Source organism: Misgurnus anguillicaudatus, chromosome 9 (genome assembly GCF_027580225.2).
Source record: "Misgurnus anguillicaudatus chromosome 9, ASM2758022v2, whole genome shotgun sequence".
NCBI lineage: Eukaryota > Metazoa > Chordata > Actinopteri > Cypriniformes > Cobitidae > Misgurnus > Misgurnus anguillicaudatus.
In genome coordinates, this window is record NC_073345.2 from 10,018,208 (window position 1) to 10,038,755 (window position 20,548).

At 34.6% G+C, this 20,548-nt stretch overlaps 1 protein-coding gene across 1 annotated transcript; it reads right to left on the reverse strand.

The window, feature by feature from the left end:
• Positions 1-189: 189 nt before the first annotated feature.
• Positions 190-8,532, reverse strand: aldh3a2b (aldehyde dehydrogenase 3 family, member A2b). The gene is made up of 11 exons (XM_055179688.2): positions 8,371-8,532; positions 7,098-7,260; positions 6,774-7,005; positions 4,961-5,046; positions 4,455-4,663; positions 4,241-4,358; positions 2,444-2,585; positions 2,164-2,330; positions 1,967-2,066; positions 1,626-1,864; positions 190-1,308 (listed from the first exon to the last, which is right to left on the reverse strand). Exons 2-11 carry the CDS (start codon positions 7,257-7,259, stop codon positions 1,294-1,296), a joined length of 1,470 nt encoding a protein of 489 aa, XP_055035663.1. The 5' UTR covers position 7,260; positions 8,371-8,532; the 3' UTR covers positions 190-1,293.
• Positions 8,533-20,548: the final 12,016 nt, after the last annotated feature.

Genomic DNA, 20,548 nt, shown 5'->3' on the forward strand with positions numbered 1-20,548 from the left:
AACTACATGTCAGTGTTAAAGAAAAACATTGTGCATACATGAGTACACGTGATTTGATCACACATTTGTGTAGGAGGTAAACAAAGACCCAGATTACAAAATAAACAAGCATGAAATTTAAAGCACTGACATGAGAAACAGGCATTGAGCTACCAAAGCTTCACACTGAACGCAGTAACGCCACATGAAGCTGTGTAAAATGTTTATTGTGCTATTAAAAATCACTGTAGCTATGTGATACAACTCTTTGAATCAGTAATATTACTACAGTATAATTCACATATGATAAGTTTAATGGAAATCCTTCAGATATAGTTTATCTATAAGCTATCCATATAACATATGTGACACTGGACCACAAACCAGTCTTAAGTCACACGGGTATATTTATAGCAATTGCTAACAATACATTGTATGCGTCAAAATTATATATTTTTCTTTAATGCCAAAATTATTAGGATATGTAAAGATCATGTTATATGAAGATATTTTGTAAATTTCCTACCATAAATATACAAAACTTTTTGTGAAGTTGCTAAGTATTCCATTTGGACAACATTAAAGGTGATTTTCCCCAATATTTATTTATTTTTTACCAAATCTTACCAACCCAAACATCTTGTTATTTAAGCTCATTTTCAAATGTACCTGGTTTTGTAGCCCAGGGTCACATGGATATTACGTACACACCTTTGGTCTACTGTCTTATACCTGAAACATTTAACATTCATGATTTAGTATTTTATATTTTAGAAAAAACTTTCTAATAATTGAAACAGACTGGACCATATAACCATCATCTAAGAGGTATAACATATCAGCCAAGGAAATGTCTAACGTTGGCTGTATAATGTTGACATTTATTCTGTTTGAAATGTGCATTTCTTTAAAATGCTGGACATCTTATTTAAAATAGCATAGTTTAAGTAAAGTGTTTCTATTACTCAAGAATACAGCATCATAAAATCGACTGTATTCCGATAGCGTTTCATTTCCTTCATTTAAAAACAACCCAAACATGATGGATGGGAGAGCAATGGTCTGTAAATTAAAATAAACACTGATTAAAGTGCTTTAGATATTGCAAATGTTCCATTCACTACTCGTAACATCATTAAAATGTTATATTACTTTTAAAAATAACATCATGTTTAACTGTTGAAATGATTTGTGGCCTGTTTCGAGGCCCATGACAATATAAGGCAAAAGAGAGAAGCAGCACTTGTACATTCCCATTCACCCAACATCTGTCTTCAGGGTAAAGATGAACTTTCTTCATAATATTGCACATTTTTAGTCAGTGTATCTCTGTAAAGAAAAACAAGACGAGTCAGACAGGAAAAGCTTATATATGTTTATGTTGTTATTATAATACAGATAGCAGATATGTGAAAATTATACGATTATAAGCAAATTATAAGAAATTACTTTAGCTGGGTTTTCACAGGCATATATTTAAAGCTAGGTCAAATTTAAGTAGATAAAATATACTGTAATACCAATGCGAAACTGCTGATACATGCACATATTAAATGCATTTAAAATGTTTAAAATAAAACACAACCTATTTAGCTTAAATGCAATATAAGGATGTATGATTATGTTACTAACACCAGATTGTTTACCTGTAACATCACTGCAACAAACACCACCAGCAGAGCCAGCAGTGCTATGCGGCCCAGGCTGCCAAAGTCGACCTGTTTGAGAATTAAAAAGCGTGCCCAGCCCAGCTTCTCCGCTGTATGTGGTGGGTAACGCATCTTATTCACTCCCTCCATCTTCAGCTGTTTGATAAGACAGCCACGCAGGTGACTCAACCGATCAAAACTAAACTGGCCATGGTAGCTGCCCATCCCACTGTTACCTGTAGATGGAGCCAGAGTGTCGAGTTACAGTCAATGTTAAAATATAATGAGATCTTTTAGCCATTATGAATTATTATCCTAGTGTACTTAAACAAACTTACCAACTCCACCGAAGGGCAAAGTGCTGACTGAGAAGTGGATCAAACAGTCATTGGCCAAGACTCCTCCACTAGATGTCTCTGCAATCATGCGCTTAATCAGCTGAAATGTAAAGTACAGGGATTAGGTACAAGTATGTCTAACCGAGAGAAAAAAAATGTGATTTTATATATCAAGTATTTAGTGAACAAGCATTAACCTTCTTGTCTTGAGAGAAGACGTACATAACGAGGGGCTTCTCTCTTTGGTTCATGAATTTGATGGCTTCATCTGGACCGCTCACTGTTATGATGGGCAACAGAGGACCAAAGATCTCATCCTGCATCACCTTTGCATCCGGCTTCACGTCTCTTAAAATAGTCGGAGCTATGAAGGAAAGAAGAGTCAGCAGAATAAACAGATATAAATGGGAATACAGAATAGACTAGCAAATATAATGACTATTTAATGTAATTTTACAGTAATTCAGCTGTATATACCAATGTAGCAGTCTGATTCATCATTTTCTCCCCCTACAGCAATAGTGCTGCCCTCCAGCATTGCCATCACTCTCTTGAAGTGGCGCTGATTGATGATGCGTCCATAATCCTGGCATGCTTTGGGATTTTCGGTATAGAAGTCCTGTAAGTCACAAATAGCATAATAGCTCAAATGTTACGGTATCATTTCACATTTCATATTAATGATATATAACTATTACTCAAATAATTACTCATATCACTCTTTCATTTCAAGTTTATGTGCAGTAATACTAAATGGATAAGATTACAGGTTTTGTTATAACATTCATATAGGAATTGCATGCAAAGTTTAGTTAACTGTAGTTTTGCTACTCTCAAGTTTTGCATCTGATTTATCTTGAATTTGGCAGATGATTTCATTTAAAGTGGCTAACTTTGCATTTTAAGGATTAAGTAAACTGTATCATAGTAACATAGTGTAACATTGTAACATACCACTGTGTTCCTTAACTGCCACAAGTGATTGAATTTAATACCCAACAAACAATCCCATAACCAGACTCCCCATTTTTGTCTAAGGTCATTTTTAAATTGCAAATTTATTAAATGAAATCCAAAAGGGACATAAATTGAAAAGCATTTTTATGGGGAAAATATTATAATGATAATCCAATCTTAATAACAATGTAAGTAAAAAACTTACATAGTTAAAATTAAATTGTCGAATTAGTTAACTGTGTTAAATAATTAAAGTGGTGTAAAACATTTAATAAATATTTTTAAGTATATTTTTAATTATATTAATTTATAAATATATTATATTCATATTTCCTTAATATCAATATTGTGATAATATGAACCTCAGTGGATTTGTATAAAGAAGTTGGGACTAATCATTTGCAGAATAAAAGTTTTTGTTTACATAAAATATATGTGGGTGTACTGTTAATAATGTATGTATGTATGTATGTATGTATGTATGTATGTATGTATGTAAATGTTTCTTAAATACATACATGCATACAAAATAAAAGTTTGTGTTTGCATAATATATATATATATATATATATATATGTGTGTGTGTGTGTGTGTGTGTGTGTGTATATGTATGTATGTAAATGTTTCTTAAATACATACATGCATGTTTGTATATTCATATATACAAAATAATTACACACAGTGCACACACACATATTATGCAAAACAAACTTTTATTTTGTATGCAATTCATCGCGATTTATCTTTTGACAGCCCTAATATATAATATAAATTATATATAATTATAAACATGTAAATGAAAAGTTTGGTTCCAAAACATTTATAACATTTTGGTCAAAACATGTTTATTATTATGTTATTATGTTTTTATAGTGTTTTATTGTGCTTAAATCAAAACAAACCAACTGCAGTTTGATTTAGAACCAAACTCTTCATATACACATGTAAATATTTCTCTGTGTGTGTGTGTGTGTGTGTGTGTGTGTGTGTGTGTGTGTGTGTGTGTGTGTGTGTGTGTGTGTGTGTGTGGTAACGGTGGTATAAGGGAATAATTGACTCTGGTCCTTTGAATTATTTGAAAATAATGCACACCCGCGGTGTTAATTATTCATTACAAAAATATTTAATCTGCAAACGATAAGTTGTGCCTAATTGTTAGGCATCCCTATAAAGAGTGATAAAGAGTTGGGAATTTAGATGTTGTTAATACACTGAAAATGTATTTTGGGTTTTCACAGGCAGGGTCACATTTACCAATAAGGCCACATTGCATCTGCAGCCAGTTGCGCTAGTAGTGTAAATAATAAACACACATACCTTTATATTCTTCTTGATCTCTTCAATGACTTTGTCTTGGATACTGGGCTCACACAGTATGAAATCTGGAGCAATGCAGGTCTGACCACAGTTTGTATACTTCCCCCATGTAATACGTCTATTACAGTGACAGAGAAAATGCGTTTTAGCTCCAAATCCTTTTACAGTTGTAACGCTGAAGTAAAAAGAGCTTTAGAGTTTTGAATAAACTGACCGGCAGGCAACAGCGAGGTCACAGTTTTTGTCAATGTAGCACGGGCTCTTTCCACCCAGCTCCAGCGTGACAGGGGTTAAGTGTTTAGCTGCAGCCTCCATGATGATTTTAGCCACTGTACCATTACCAGTGTAGAAGATATGATCAAAACGCTGTCTCAGCAACTCCTGGGTCTCCGTCACCCCACCGGTGACAACAGGGTACAGCTCCTGAGATTGTTAGAATGCAGTTGTGAATGCTTGTTTCTGATTGGTCAGTTGTGGCATTGGTGGTCATATGATTTCTTATGACCGCTACACTTTGCATGTGAACATTGCTACTACTGTACTGTCTCTCTTGAAATTTTCTGTTTTCTTATCATGTAAACTAGTATAGCTATTTGGCGCCATCTTGCCACTCAAATGGCTATTGACCATAGTTTATATATCCACCAAATCAATGGAAAATATGAGCATTCGATTCATTTACAAATTACTTTTCTGAAAATAGTGAGAGCAGGATCTTACTTTGTCCAGGTAGAGAGGTAAGAGATCCTCCATTACTTTAGCCGTGTGTGCACTGACTTCAGATGGCTTGATCACAGCTGCATTACCTGTCAAACAACAAAGTGTTTATTGTAATATGATATGTAATGTAATTATCCAATCATTGTTCATCTTGAATATCTTTATAGATAAACATTTATTCAAACACCAGGTTACACCATCATTATGTAGCTTGGAGTTTGAACAAATGTTTAAAAGATGTTTAAAGGGACCCTATTATGTCAAATTTTACAAGATGTAATATGTCTATGTAATAAGTCTCAGGTGTGCCCAGAATGTGTCTGTGAAGTTTTCCCACAGATCATTTATTATAGCATTTCCAAAATGTCCCAATTTGGGTGGGAGCAAAAACCTGCTGTTTTTCGTGTAGGTACCTTTAAATGCAAACAAGCTACTGCTCCTCACTCCCTTACCAATAGACAGTGAGTGCTTTCATTTAAAGTAGATCTAATTCCTGTGAATGCTAACCAGACGCGAATAAATTGCGTGCATTTGGATGCTTGAACATTTTGAGTTAACTCGCTTCATTCGCACAAGAAATTTGCGTCATTCCCACGTAAAATTTGTGTCATTCCCGTGTGAAATTCTCCATCATTCATGCATGAAATTCAGAATTTGGCTTTAGCTAGCTTGTAGTCTCAATATGTGTATACGTCGTAATTGCGTCACTACTAGAGCAAGCTCCTGATTGGTTAACGGTTAAAAGTTCATATTTTTCAACTCGCGTTACGCACGTCAAGGGCCCGAAACACTCAATTCGCTCCACATCATTTGTGTGAAACGTCTCATTTGCGCAAATCACGCCGCAGGATGTCTATCGCATCTTTGCATTGACTTAACATGTAAATCACTCGCACTTAACGCTTTATTTGAGTCTGGTTTGAACGCACCATTAGACAGTATCTTACAATTGAGATAAAGCAGACAGCATACAACTCGCTGAGGGCGAAAACTATGGTTACGCAGGACTGTCAGTCAATAGCCATGGGCGGGGCTTTGATCATCACATTGATAAGAGAATCAAAACATCATCTAATGAGAGACTTTTTTGGTTTAATGGGGATTAAAAAAAAGGAGCGGGTGGATTTTTTTCATTGTAGGGTGGTTGTGTTCACACACTGCCAACACACATTTATGTCCAAACACCTTGTGGACACCACGTAGCTGTCAATATTTCAGCAAAACTTGCCCTTTCACTTAGTGCATAGCGAAAAGACCTTCTTAAAGATAACAGAAAGAGGGATAAAACTCATTGTGATGTGATCTACCAGTTCTGTAAAGTTCAAACAAAGCATGGCAGAATTATAAAACTGCTATTTAGCCACCATCATAAACTGTAGCCTGTCATTTGCACAATTTCCTTAACTTGATCCCAAAAATCCATAAGTATTACTAAGTGTTTGATAGTGACTAAGGGTTTTTACAGAAATTGTACTTTGGTTTGTTAGCACTTGGCAGTATGAAAGGGCAGGCCAAAGTACACAGAAATATACATTTAAATAATGTGATTGAAGTTCATGGCTAAGCTTTGAAAACACAAAAGAGAAATATGTTTTAAAATTAAACCACTCTTTATTACTTTAATACTAAAGTGCAAAGTATAAATAAATAAATCAAGCAATATTTAATATAAAATAAAAAGTCATATGACTCCGTACAGTATATTCGAATTAAGTATGCAGTTTAAACCCACAAAATCAAATCAAATTCTCTCAAGTAGGCCTCATTGCACTATGCAAAAACTTTACAAAGATCCTCTATACACCTCAATTACCTGCTGCTATAGCTCCTATCAGGGGCTGAATGGTCACAGCCCAAGGGTAATTCCAGGCTCCGATGACCAACACAACCCCCAAAGGTTCGGGCTGGATGTAGACCTGATCGGTGATGGTCAGAAGGTTTTTGGTCACGGGTCGAGGAGCTGCCCATTCTTTCAGCTTGCTGACGGCCTGGTTAATCTCACTCTCTATACCAAGGGTCTCATATAAAGGCGTTCCAAACTCACTCTGAAATCAGACATATACAACAATTAATCGTTTTTGCAATATAGGGTTAAATTCTGGAGTATAAACAGGTGGACGGATGGGCCAGTACCTACCTTACTAAGATCCTTTTTGAGACCCTCTGCGATTTCCTTTTGTCTTTCATTAACGAAGCGCAGCAGGTTTTTTAATTGGGTAATGCGGTAGTCCAATGATTTGGTCCGGCCTGTGAAGAAAGCCTTTCTGGCACGCTCCACTGCTTTCTGCTCTCGAGACATACTGTGAAACAGGAAGGTATTTATTTCACTTTGGCTATACTTCTGTCACATTTAGGTTTACTTTACCCAATGAATGCATATATTATTATATAAGACAGGTCTACTGTGGCTTGACATATATGAGCCTTTATTAAGTAAATGACATACGAAACACTTGCATTATACAGTGCATTCAAATGTATACATTAATCAGTATGTGTGTTTCTTTGGAATCAAACCCATGACTTTTGCATTGGTAAAACAATGCTCTGCTGGTTAAGCTACAAGAACACAACAACAAATGACAACTATACTAAAACAAACTCAAAGAATTGTTTCTGTAGCTCAATTGGTAGAGCATTGCATTAGCAGCACAAAGGTTGTGCTGATAAAATACACACATATATATATATCAGTACATAATGCAGTAAAATATATGGCTTGAATGCACTGGATGAAAGCGACAACCAAGTGCATAAATGTAAAGAATGAATGCAATCATTTTTATTATGTATTATGTTTTTAAATTTATTTCAATGAAAGTTAACAAATATATTCCGATGTAAAAATTCAGATTGAAAGAATTATGTCAAAATACAAACATAAATATTAAACCTCGTGACCTAAAACTTTGTTCCCTATAGACATTACGACACAGGTTGTTCTTAACAAATTGTCAAAATTATTTATTTTTTACCACTAATAATACAAATATTCATCATAAAAAATTGTGTTGCCCCTTTAAGAGTGTCACGTGACAATAGCAGTAATGCACAGTGCAGTAGGTTAGAAGTTAGCAACATATAAGTTAGCGGACTACGAAACAATACAAATATGCAGATACAAGACTGCATAATAAAATGAGATTCGCATACTTGTATACGCGAAAACGTCTCGCATATGACCAGCGAATAAGATTTAAAATATTTAACGTTAGCAATCTTGATGCCTACGCAATTGTAATAACAACTGTATAACATGATGAAATCACAAAAGAAAAAAATGAGATCAAATACAGTCAGATTCTTTTCATAACATTTGCACACCACGTAGCCTACACTAGGAAACGATACACTAGGAAACCGATAAATACGCTACAGAATGGCGACTTTTAAATTAGTAGATACATTACCTTATTTTACACTCCGTCCGCGCCTGTCACCGGCGTATGTGAATATATCTGTGGAGGTTCAGCTCATATAGGCTCAAAGATACATGAAAGAAACATAAAACACTATTGTTCCGTTAACAGTAGACTACGCAGTCATATGGGCGGAGTGTTGTTGGTGGGAGTGGTCAAATTGCTTCGCAACCAGGCTGGAGGCAGTGCATTTTTGTGTTCGACATCATGGCATTCAGCGCTGCGCACACGTAACATCAAAATACCGCGGGAACGATTTGAAAGCTGTGCTTCAGAACCATTCTCGCGATACTTTGATGTCAAACGCTAAATGTTCTGCGCAGCGACACATGAAGTAATTTTTGTGTGTATTTAGGTACAGTCACTCAAAACACACCGACAGAGGATTAGAGCTTGACGCTTTGCATAACAGTTAACGGCCGAATTTTCAGATCATACCGCTGGGCCAATTCCGTGCCCAAAATCATAATAATTATAATAATCAATAATCAAACTGTTATCTTGACTAGTAATTAACAAAAATGTGGTTATTTTACAAATTATATACCCGATAAGCACAAATACTGCTATTTTATGTCAATTATTTACGTGCAGTCTAGTAGGGATCGTGTATGCTTCTTTTATTGGTCTGTTTTACGTTTGAGGACGTGGTCAGCCATTGGTCAAATCACATGTCGCTCATCACAACAGCATTTCAGCAGCAGCTAAACATGTTTGTTTCACTTCAGTAAAAATCACCAATGAGGCAATAAAGGGTGTAAATAAAAAAAAAACACAATGTGTACATATTTGTCAAAAATATGTAAAAAGTTTGAACAAATCGCCTATATTATAGCCATATTAATCTAGTAAATAAAAATGACCAAAGAAATTTAAAATTGTATTTGTGCTTTTATTATTTCGATTGTGTCTTTATTTTAATTTTGTTAATAAAATGTTCTTTCAATTAAAAAATGAAAACAAAGTGTCCATTTCTTACCTGGCAATACAAATCGCAGTTTCTCATCCACAGAGATTTGTCAAGGATTTGCGCTTCATCTATCATAGCACCTTGACTTCTTTCAGGTCGATCTCTATGGCATAATTTTGGCTTTGTATCAAAAACTCATCCCAGTAGCACTGTAGCTCTAAAGTATGAAAGCTAGGCGAAGTCCTAGAAATATTTTCGTCAGACTGACGGGATGAATGGTAGATGTTTCCACATCAAACAGAGAGGCGGCGTCAGGTGTTTGCGGACAGCGAGGGAGAGGAGCGCACCTGCGCTGACGCGTCATTAGCACGCCTGTGATAGTACTAAATCCTGGAAGCCGGAAAACACACCATTCATGAGGAGAAACTGAATGACACACGCACACCACACATACATGAACTCATGCACAAAGCAGAAACGTATATATGTTGGCCTACAAAAAATAAAAAATAGGAACATATTACATTTTAATTAGAGGATGCAGTCTCTTGCTGTCATGACGAGAAAATATATATTTTTCATATGAAATTACTTAATTTAGATTTTAGAATTTAGAATTTTAGCTTATTTTTAATGATGTCTGACTTGTTATGCTTCGTTTTAAATTATCTTGGTGCCCCCTAGTGGTTGAGAAGTTAGAAGTTTAGAAGTCTATTAGTAAAGCATCCTTTTCCATTAATGGCTATTCAAATCAAAATATATTAGGGGTAACAGGGCAATTATAACACTTTTGTTGATGATACTTATGATCAGTCAGTGGGATTGTTCTGCCTGTGGAAGAAGAGCCTGATCATCATTTTACCTCAGCAGAAGTTTTCAACAAAATACTAATTTTGAGGTATGAAAGTTAAGCATACAAAATTTTACAATACTACTGCCTTTGGAGGCTTTCTCACCACAAATTGTCATTTACTCTATATTTTCACTGTTATCGAACTGAATGACATGTGAAACCGAGTTACAAAACACAAGCTGAACTTAAAGCTAACTAAATATCTAAAAGCATCATTTAACTGCTTTAGCGGTTAATCGGTAGTGTGGCAAAGTTTTATTTGGACTGACATAAGTCTGTCAACCAGCAGAGGAAGCAGTTGTCTAGGTTTTGACATTAAAGCATAAACGCAAGACAAGATGGCCTTTGTATTCTGACACTACACTTCTGTCTAGTATATTAACACAGATAATACAGTACATCCAGATATACAGCTTAAATGTTGTGCAAAATTTGTCAGTGCATAGTGTTTTATGGTTAACATATTGTCCCCGGGGAATACATTTTGGGAAAGAGCCTCACCCCATCACCCTTATTTCTTTGCTGTATACACTCAAAAAATGCTGGGTTATTTTAACCCCATTTGGATAAAAAAGGGACGAACCCAGCCCAGGTTGAATTTTAACCTACTGAATGCTGTTATTTCAAGCCAAAATATAATTACATTTCCAAATATAAACATTTATCCTAGCAGTTGGGTTTACCTCTTTCTGACCCAGTGCTGGGTTAAAAATGAGTAAAAATTACACTGCCAAAATGTATCTACACTGTAAAAAAATTCTGTAGAAATTACAGTATTACTGGGTATTACTGGCAACTAGCTGCCAGTAACTTACTGTAGATTTATGTTATTTAGTGGCAACAGTTTGTTCAAAGTTAAATAAACATGAAACATTTTCAGTCTTTATCTTCTACAGTAAGTTACTGGCAACCAGCAGCATAATTGGGTGATTCTCACGAAAACTTGGTTTTAAAAATGTCAAGCATGAAAATGTAAAAATTGCTTAAATTTACTTTTTTTTCCCACCAGAAATTGAAAAACAAAGTCTGGAGCTAATGGGAACATTAATTTAAAAACTTTTACTTATTTAACACTTTTTGTAACATAATTTAAAAAATTAGTCCTAAAAATCTTATTACCGCAACAGTCAGAAAACATCAACACTGACATATTTTCAAAATGACATGACAAACCTGAAAGAACATAATTTGGAGATTCTGCACATGCATTTAAAATCAAAGTATTATGCTTCTATTAATTAAATTAACATTTAATAAGCATCTGTTGCGGTAATGATAATCAAAATGTCGTGTAAGCATTCTGACAAGACAATATTTCAAATTAACTGTAAAAAAATGATCTTACATGGTAGCCATCTTGAAGTAACTGGTCCATGTGCTTGGTCACTCAAAATCAAACTTTATTAAAATTATGTATGTGTGCTTAAACTGTTCTCAAAAAGTGTTGCGGAGGATGAGAACATCAGGCATGGACACATAATTTTCCTAATTTTTCTTTATTATTATTATTATACATGAATATTCAGTAAATATTTTTTTCTGTCATCTAAAGTAGTCTAGCAAAACATCCATTTCTTTTTTTCTTAATATTTTTGTGTTAATTTCCACCCAGCTCCAGCGTGACAGGGGTTAAGTGTTTAGCTGCAGCCTCCATGATGATTTTAGCCACTGTACCATTACCAGTGTAGAAGATATGATCAAAACGCTGTCTCAGCAACTCCTGGGTCTCCGTCACCCCACCGGTGACAACAGGGTACAGCTCCTGAGATTGTTAGAATGCAGTTGTGAATGCTTGGTTCTGATTGGTCAGTTGCGGCATTGATGGTCATATGATTTCTTATGACCGCTAAACTTTGCATGTGAACATTGCTACTACTGTACGTTCATGTCTCTCTTGAAATTTTCTTTTTTATCATGTAAACTAGTTTAGCTATTTGGCGCCATCTTGCCACTCAAATGGCTATTGACCATAGTTTATATATCCACCAAATCAATGGAAAATATGAGCATTCGATTAATTTACTTTTCTGAAAATAGTGAGAGCAGGATCTTACTTTGTCCAGGTAGAGAGGTAAGAGATCCTCCATTACTTTGGCTGTGTGTGCACTGACTTCAGATGGCTTGATCACAGCTGCATTACCTGTCAAACAACAAAGTGTTTATTGTAATATGATATGTAATGTAATTATCCAATCATTGTTCATCTTGAATATCTTTATAGGTAAACATTTATTCAAACACCAGGTTACACCATCATTATGTAGCTTGGAGTTTGAACGAATGTTTAAAAGATGTTTAAAGGGACCTATTATGTCAATTTTTACAAGATGTAATATAAGTCTCAGGTGTGCCCAGAATGTGTCTGTAAAGTTTTCCCAGAGATCATTTATTATAGCATTTCCAAAATGTCCCTATTTGGGTGGAAGCAAAAACCTGCTTTTATTCGTGTAGGTACCTTTAAATGCAAACACGCTACTGCTCCTCACTCCCTTACCAATAGACAGTGAGTGCTTTCATTTAAAATAGATCTAATTCCTGTGAATGCTAACCAGACGCGAATAAATTGCGTGCATTTGGATGCTTGAACATTTTGAGTTAACTCGCTTCATTTGCACAAGAAATTTGCGTCATTCCCACGTAAAATTTGTGTCATTCCTGTGTGAAATTCTCCATCATTCACGCATGAATTTCAGAAGCGAATATGCTAAATTTGGCTTTAGCTAGCTTGTAGTCTCAATATGTGTATACGTCGTAATCGCGTCACTACTAGAGCAAGCTCCTGATTGGTTAACGGTGTGTATACGCCAAAGTTCATATTTTTCAACTCGCGTTACGCACGTCAAGTGCCCGAAACACTCAATTCGCTCCACATCATTTGCGTGAAACGTCTCATTTGCGCAAATCACGCCGCAGGATGTCTATCGCATCTTTGCATTGCATTGTAAATCACTCACGCTTAACGCTTCATTCGCATCTGGTGTGAACGCACCTTTAGACAGTATCTTACTATTGAGATATGGCAGACAGCATACAACTCATGGCTAAGCTATGAAAACACAAAAGAGAAATATGTTTTAAAATTAAACCACTCATTATTACTTTAATACTAAAGTATAAATAAATAAATAAAGCAATATTTGATATAAAATAAAAAGTCATATGACTCCTTACAGTATATTCGAATTAAGTATGCAGTTTAAACCCACAAAATCACATAAAAATCTCTCAAGTAGGCCTCATTGCACTATGCAAAAACTTTACAAAGATCCTCTATACACCTCAATTACCTGCTGCTATAGCTCCTATAAGGGGCTGAATGGTCACAGCCCAAGGGTAATTCCAGGCTCCGATGACCAACACAACCCCCAAAGGTTCGGGCTGGATGTAGACCTGATCGGTGATGGTCAGAAGGTTTTTGGTCACGGGTCGAGGAGCTGCCCATTCTTTCAGCTTGCTGACGGCCTGGTTAATCTCACTCTCTATACCAAGGGTCTCATATAAAGGCGTTCCAAACTCACTCTGGAATCAGACATATACAACAATTAATCGTTTTTGCAATATAGGGTTAAATTCTGGACTATAAACAGGTGGACGGATGGGCCAGTACCTACCTTACTAAGATCCTTTTTGAGACCCTCTGCGATTTCCTTTTGTCTTTCATTAACGAAGCGCAGCAGGTTTTTTAATTGGGTAATGCGGTAGTCCAATGATTTGGTCCGGCCTGTGAGGAAAGCCTTTCTGGCACGCTCCACTGCTTTCTGCTCTCGAGACATACTGTGAAACAGGAAGGTATTTATTTCACTTTGGCTATACTTCTGTCACATTTAGGTTTACTTTACCCAATGAATGCATATATTATTATATAAGAGAGGTTTACTGTGGCTTGACATATATGAGCCTTTATTAAGTAAATGACATACGAAACACTTGCATTATACAGTGCATTCAAATGTATACATTAATCAGTATGTGTGTTTCTTTGGAATCAAACCCATGACTTTTGCATTGGTAAAACAATGCTCTGCTGGTTAAGCTACAAGAACACAACGACAAATGACAACTATACTAAAACAAAGTCAAAGAATTGTTTCTGTAGCTCAATTGGTAGAGCATTGCATTAGCAGCACAAAGGTTGTGCTGATAAAATACACATATATATCAGTACATAATGCTGTAAAATATATGGCTTGAATGCACTGGATAAAAGCGACAACCAAGTGCATAAATGTAAAGAATGAATGCAATAATTTTTATTATGTATTATGTTTTTTAATTTATTTCAATGAAAGTTAACAAATATATTCAGCTGTAAAAATTCAGATTGAAAGAATTATGTGGTAACACTTTACAATAAGGTTCATTAGTTAACTACATTAATTAACATGAACTAATAACGAACGGCACTTATACAGCATTTATTCATCTTTGTTAATGTTAATTTCAACAATTACTAATACTTTTATTAAAATTTTGTTAACATTAGTTAATGCACTGTGAACTAACATGAACAAGCAAATAAAGCTTTATTTCTATTAACTAACATTAACAAAGATTAATAAATACTGTAACAAATGTATTGCTCATGGTTTGTTCATGTTAGTTAATACATTAACTAATGTTAACTAATGAACCTTATTGTAAAGTGTTACCAATTATGTCAAAATGCAAACATAAATATGAATCCTCGTGACCTAAAACTTTGTTCCCTATAGACATTACGACACAGGTTGTTCTTAACAAATTGTCAAAATTATTTATTTTTTTACCACTAATAATACAAATATTCATCATAAAAAAATTGTGTTGATGACCCTTTAAGGGTGTCACGTGACAATAGCAGTAATGCACAGTGCAGTAGGTTAGAAGTTAGCAACATATAAGTTAGCGGACTACGAAACTACAAATATGCAGATACAAGACTGCATAATAAAATGAGATTCGCATACTTGTATACGCGAAAACGTCTCGCATATGACCAGCGAATAAGATTTAAAATATTTAACGTTAGCTACCTTGATGCCTACGCAATTGTAATAACAACTGTATAACATGATGAAATCACAAAAGAAGAAATGAGATCAAACACAGTCAGGTTCTTTCCATAACATTTGCACACCACGTAGCCTACACTAGGAAACGATACACTAGGAAACCGATAAATACGCTACAGAATGGCGACTTTTAAATTAGTAGATACATTACCTTATTTTACACTCCGTCCGCGCCTGTCACCGTATGTGAATATATCTGTGGAGGTTCAGCTCATATAGGCTCAAAGATACATGAAAGAAACATAAAACACTATTGTTCCGTTAACAGTAGACTACGCAGTCATATGGGGCGGAGTGTTGTAGATGGGGGAGTGGTCAAAACGCTTCGCAACCAGGCTGGAGGCAGTGCATTTTTGTGTTGGACTTCATGGCATGCAGCGCTGCGCAGACGTAACATCAAAATACCGCGGGAACGATTCGAAAGCTGTGCTTCAGAATCAATCTCGCGATACTCTGATGTCAAACACTAATTTTTCTGCGCAGCGACACATGAAGTAATTTTTGTGTGTATTTAGGTACAGTCACTCAAAACACACCGACAGAGGATTAGAGCTTGACGCTTTGCATAACAGTTAACGGACGAATTTTCAGATCATACCGCTGGGCCAATTCCGTGCCAAACTCATAATAATTATAATAATCAATAATCAAGCTGTTAACTTGACTAGTAATTAACAAAAATGTGGTTATTTTACAAATTATATACCCGATAAGCACAAATACTGCTATTTTATGTCAATTATTTACGTGCAGTCTAGTAGGGATCGTGTATGTTTCTTTTATTGGTCTGTTTTACGTTTGAGGACGTGGTCAGCCATTGGTCAAATCACATGTCGCTCATCACAACAGCATTTCAGCAGCAGCTAAACATGTTTGTTTCACTTCAGTAAAAATCACCAATGAGGCAATAAAGGGTGTAAATAAAAAAAAACACAATGTGTACATATTTGTCAAAAATATGTAAAACATTTTAACAAATCGCCTATATTATAGCCATATTAATCTAGTAAATTAAAATGACCAAAGAAATTTAAAATTGTATTTGTGCTTTTATTATTTCGATTGTGTCTTTATTTTAATTTTGTTAATAAAATGTTCTTTCAATTAAAAAATGAAAACAAAGTGTCCATTTCTTACCTGGCAATAAAAATCGCACTTTCTCATCCACAGAGATTTGTCAAGGATTTGCGCATCATCTATCATAGCGCCTTGACTTCTTTCAGGTCGATCTCTGTGGCATAATTTTGGCTTTGTATCAAAAACTTATCCCAGTAGCACTGTAACTCTAAAGTATGAAAGCTAGGCGAAGTCCTAGAAATATTTTCGTCAGACTGACGGGATGAATGGTAGATGTTTCCACATCAAACAGAGAGGCGGCGTCAGGTGTTTGCGGACAGCGAGGGAGAGGAGCGCACCTGCGCTGACGCGTCATTAGCACGCCTGTGATAGTACTAAATCCTGGAAGCCGGAAAACACACCATTCATGAGGAGAAACTGAATGACACACGCATACCACACATACATGAACTCATGCACAAAGCAGAAACGTATATATGTTGGCCTACAAAAAGTAAAAAATAGGAACATATTACATTTTAATTAGAGGATGCAGTCTCTTGCTGGCATGACGAGAAAATATATATTTTTCATATGAAATTACTTAATTTAGATAAGAATTTAGAATTTTAGCTTATTTTTAATGATGTCTTACTTGTAATGCTTCGTTTTAAATTCTCTTGGTGCCCCCTAGTGGTTGAGAAGTTAGAAGTCTGTTAGTAGGCAGGTCTGGTTCCTCAAAGCATCTTTTTCCATTAATGGCTATTCAAATCAAAATATATTAGGGGTAACAGGGCAATTGTAACACTTTTGTTGATGATACTTATGATCAGTCAGTGGGATTGTTCTGCCTGTGGAAGAAGAGCCTGATCATCATTTTACCTCAGCAGAAGTTTTCAACAAAATACTAATTTTGAGGTATGAAAGTTAAACATACAAAATTTTACAATACTACTGCCTTTGGAGGCTTTCTCACCACAAATTGTCATTTACTCTATATTTTCACTGTTATCGAACTGAATGACATGTGAAACCGAGTTACAAAACACAAGCTGAACTTAAAGCTAACTAAATATCTAAAAGCATCATTTAACTGCTTTAGCGGTTAATCGGTAGTGTGGCAAAGTTTTATTTGGACTGACATAAGTCTGTCAACCAGCAGAGGAAGCAGTTGTCTAGGTTTTGACATTAAAGCATAAACGCAAGACAAGATGGCCTTTGTATTCTGACACTACACTTCTGTCTAGTATATTAACACAGATAATACAGTACATCCAGATATACAGCTTAAATGTTGTGCAAAATTTGTCAGTGCATAGTGTTTTATGGTTAACATATTGTCCCCGGGGAATACATTTTGGGAAAGAGCCTCACCCCATCACCCTTATTTCTTTGCTGTATACACTCAAAAAATGCTGGGTTATTTTAACCCCATTTGGATAAAAAAGGGACGAACCCAGCCCAGGTTGAATTTTAACCTACTGAATGCTGTGTTGTTTCAACCCAAAATATAATTACATTTCCAAATATAAACATTTATCCTAGCAGTTGGGTTTACCTCTTTCTGACCCAGTGCTGGGTTAAAAAATAACACAGCAATTTTTTTATATTGTACCTGCTAAAAAAACATTAGGATAAACCAACTTCATGAGTAAAAATTACACTGCCAAAATGTATCTATATAATCTGAATGCTTAAAATAATTGGCACAAATTACTAATTAGTTAGTTTTTAACAGCATCAAGCATCGACTTATTGGCAAACCGGAGGCACCATCTGCAATGTAATATAGTAAGGATACATACAAGTAGTTTCAGAACAAAAAATAAGCATACAAAATTAAACCCATAATTTCTTTTGAATACCTGTTCAAGTGTATAGGCAGACTTGATGTGTTATTATTTGGCTAAAATATTTTTAAACTTTAAAAAAAAATTTACTTTGACCCTTTGCTTCTTAAGACTTCTGCTAACACTGTGTTTTTTTTCCCATTAATGTGAGATAATATTAAAAGTTCCCAAGCTCAAAACTTCAAAGCCTTCAATAAAATAATCAATAAAAGTACAATGGATCAAGGAAATTGTACATTACCTGCTGGTAACTGAGATTATAAGGATATAGAGGCTGAATGTATGTGAAGTCAGCTAAAAAGAACCACTTTTTTTAATAATCTATACAGTATATGTGATATTTACTAAAAATATTGATTTCGTTTTACAACAGTTAATTTGTCAGAAGTCCCTACAAAAGTACACCTGAGTGAACAATTTGTTTAATTTGAAATAATAATTGCACAACAAAGGTATAGGACATATATGCTACATGTTTGTAAACTCTATTCTAAAACATTTAAACAATATTATTCATGGATATTTTAATATCAAGCCGAATATTATAAAGTCACATTAAAAGTTCTTCTCCTAAAACATTAAAAGATCATCTAAGAAACAAAAATCTGATTAAATCCCAGATTAAATGGAGAGCAAATTTTAACTTTTGCTTAAGTCTCCTGCATGTCTCCTGAAAAAAAAACCTCTAAATGTTTCCATTAAAGTTTCTTAAAAGATCTCAACAATTGGTGGTATATATACACGTGTTTGTTGTTTTGCTTCATTTTGTTGTCTTTTTTGTTAATGAGAAGTATAACATTTTCACTGTAAAAATATTTTTTAGAAATTACAGTATTACTGGCAGCTGGTTGCCAGTAACTTACTGTAGATTTTACATTTATGTAATTTACTGGCAACAGTTTGTTCAAACTTAAATAAACATGAAACATTTTCAGTCTTTATCTTCTACAGTAAGTTACTGGCAACCAGCTGCATAATTGGGTGATTCTCACGAAAACTTGGTTTTAAAAATGTCAAGCATGAAAATGTAAAAATTGCTTAAATTTACTTTTTTTCACACCAGACATTGAAAAACAAAGTCTGGAGCAAATGGGAACATTAATTTAAAAACTTTTACTTATCATTTAACACTTTTTGTAACATAATAAAAAAAATTAGTCCTAAAAAATCTCATAACCGCAACAGTCAGAAAACATCAACACTGACGTATTTTCAAAATGACATGACAAACTGAAAGAACATAATTTGGAGATTCTACACATGCATTTAAAATCAAAGTATTATGCTTCTATTAATTAAATTAACATTTAATAAGCATCTGTTGCGGTAATGATAATCAAAATGTCGTGTAAGCATTCTGACAAGACAATATTTCAAATTAACTGTAAAAAATGATCTTACCTGGTAGCCATCTTGAAGTAACTGGTCCATGTGCTTGGTCACTCAAAATCAAACTTTACTAAAATTCTGTATCTGTGCTTAAACTGTTCTCAAAAAGTGTTGCGGAGGAGGAGAACATCAGGCATGAACACATAATTTTCCTAATTTTTCTTCATTATTATTATACATGAATATTCAGTAAATATTTTTTATGTCATCTAAAGTAGTCTAGCAAAACATCCATTTATTTTTTTCTTAATATTTTTGTGTTAATTTGATTCAATTACAACATAACGCATGTTCACACACAGCCGGACACATTGCGGTAATGAGATTTTCAGCAGAAAATGAGATAAAATGTACAATTATAAATTCTTATGTTGAAATCACACATTGTGCAAGGTAGAACACAGTATTGTGTTAATTCTGATGCTTTTTTATGTTACTATATTACACATTTTAAAGCTAAAATCATTAGTGCCGTGGTGTTTCAATGGTTTCGTGAGAATCACCCAATTACAGCAAATTTTGTACAGTGTTGCTAACAAAATGAGTTATTAAAATGCATGAAATGTCATATTAAGTTGTCTGTTTAACCTGAAAGTGGTAAAATGGGCCATCACATATTTTCTTTTTGCCTTTATAGTTAAATTCAGTTTATTTGTTTAATGTTTAATAATAGATACCTACAGTAAACACTTAAAATGCAATGGCTAACTTGAGTATTATTGACTTACAGAGCTGATTATTTAAAAGTAATACCTGATTTGGCGCATTTCTTTACATTCTTTGAAGAAATCCTCTTTGAGGTCCTGCTATGTCCTTCTTTGTAGATATAGTAAGAAATCACCTTAAACAGATCAGATACCCACGTGGTAACATATTGCCCACATTTATCCAAGTAAAATATAACTATTTAAATGTACCATTATGAGCATCTCTTGTGTATTTTAGTGGATGGCTGCATTACCCAACATTACCGCAACAATGCCTTAGTTATTTGCATTACACTGTAAATCTCAAAGATTTGACATGAACTATTTTAACACAGGTTGTAATTCGTTCTTAT

Bases quoted from the DNA above. Each gene is read 5' to 3' on its own strand.
- aldh3a2b (XM_055179688.2), bottom strand. From the start codon at position 7,259: ATGTCTCGAGAGCAGAAAGCAGTGGAGCGTGCCAGAAAGGCTTTCTTC. The intron at 4,359-4,454 runs GTCAGTTTATTC...TCACTGTAATAG, and splicing joins GACCTCGCTGTTGCCTGCCG to ACGTATTACATGGGGGAAGT. The intron at 2,331-2,443 runs GTATATACAGCT...TTTCCTTCATAG, and splicing joins TGAATCAGACTGCTACATTG to CTCCGACTATTTTAAGAGAC.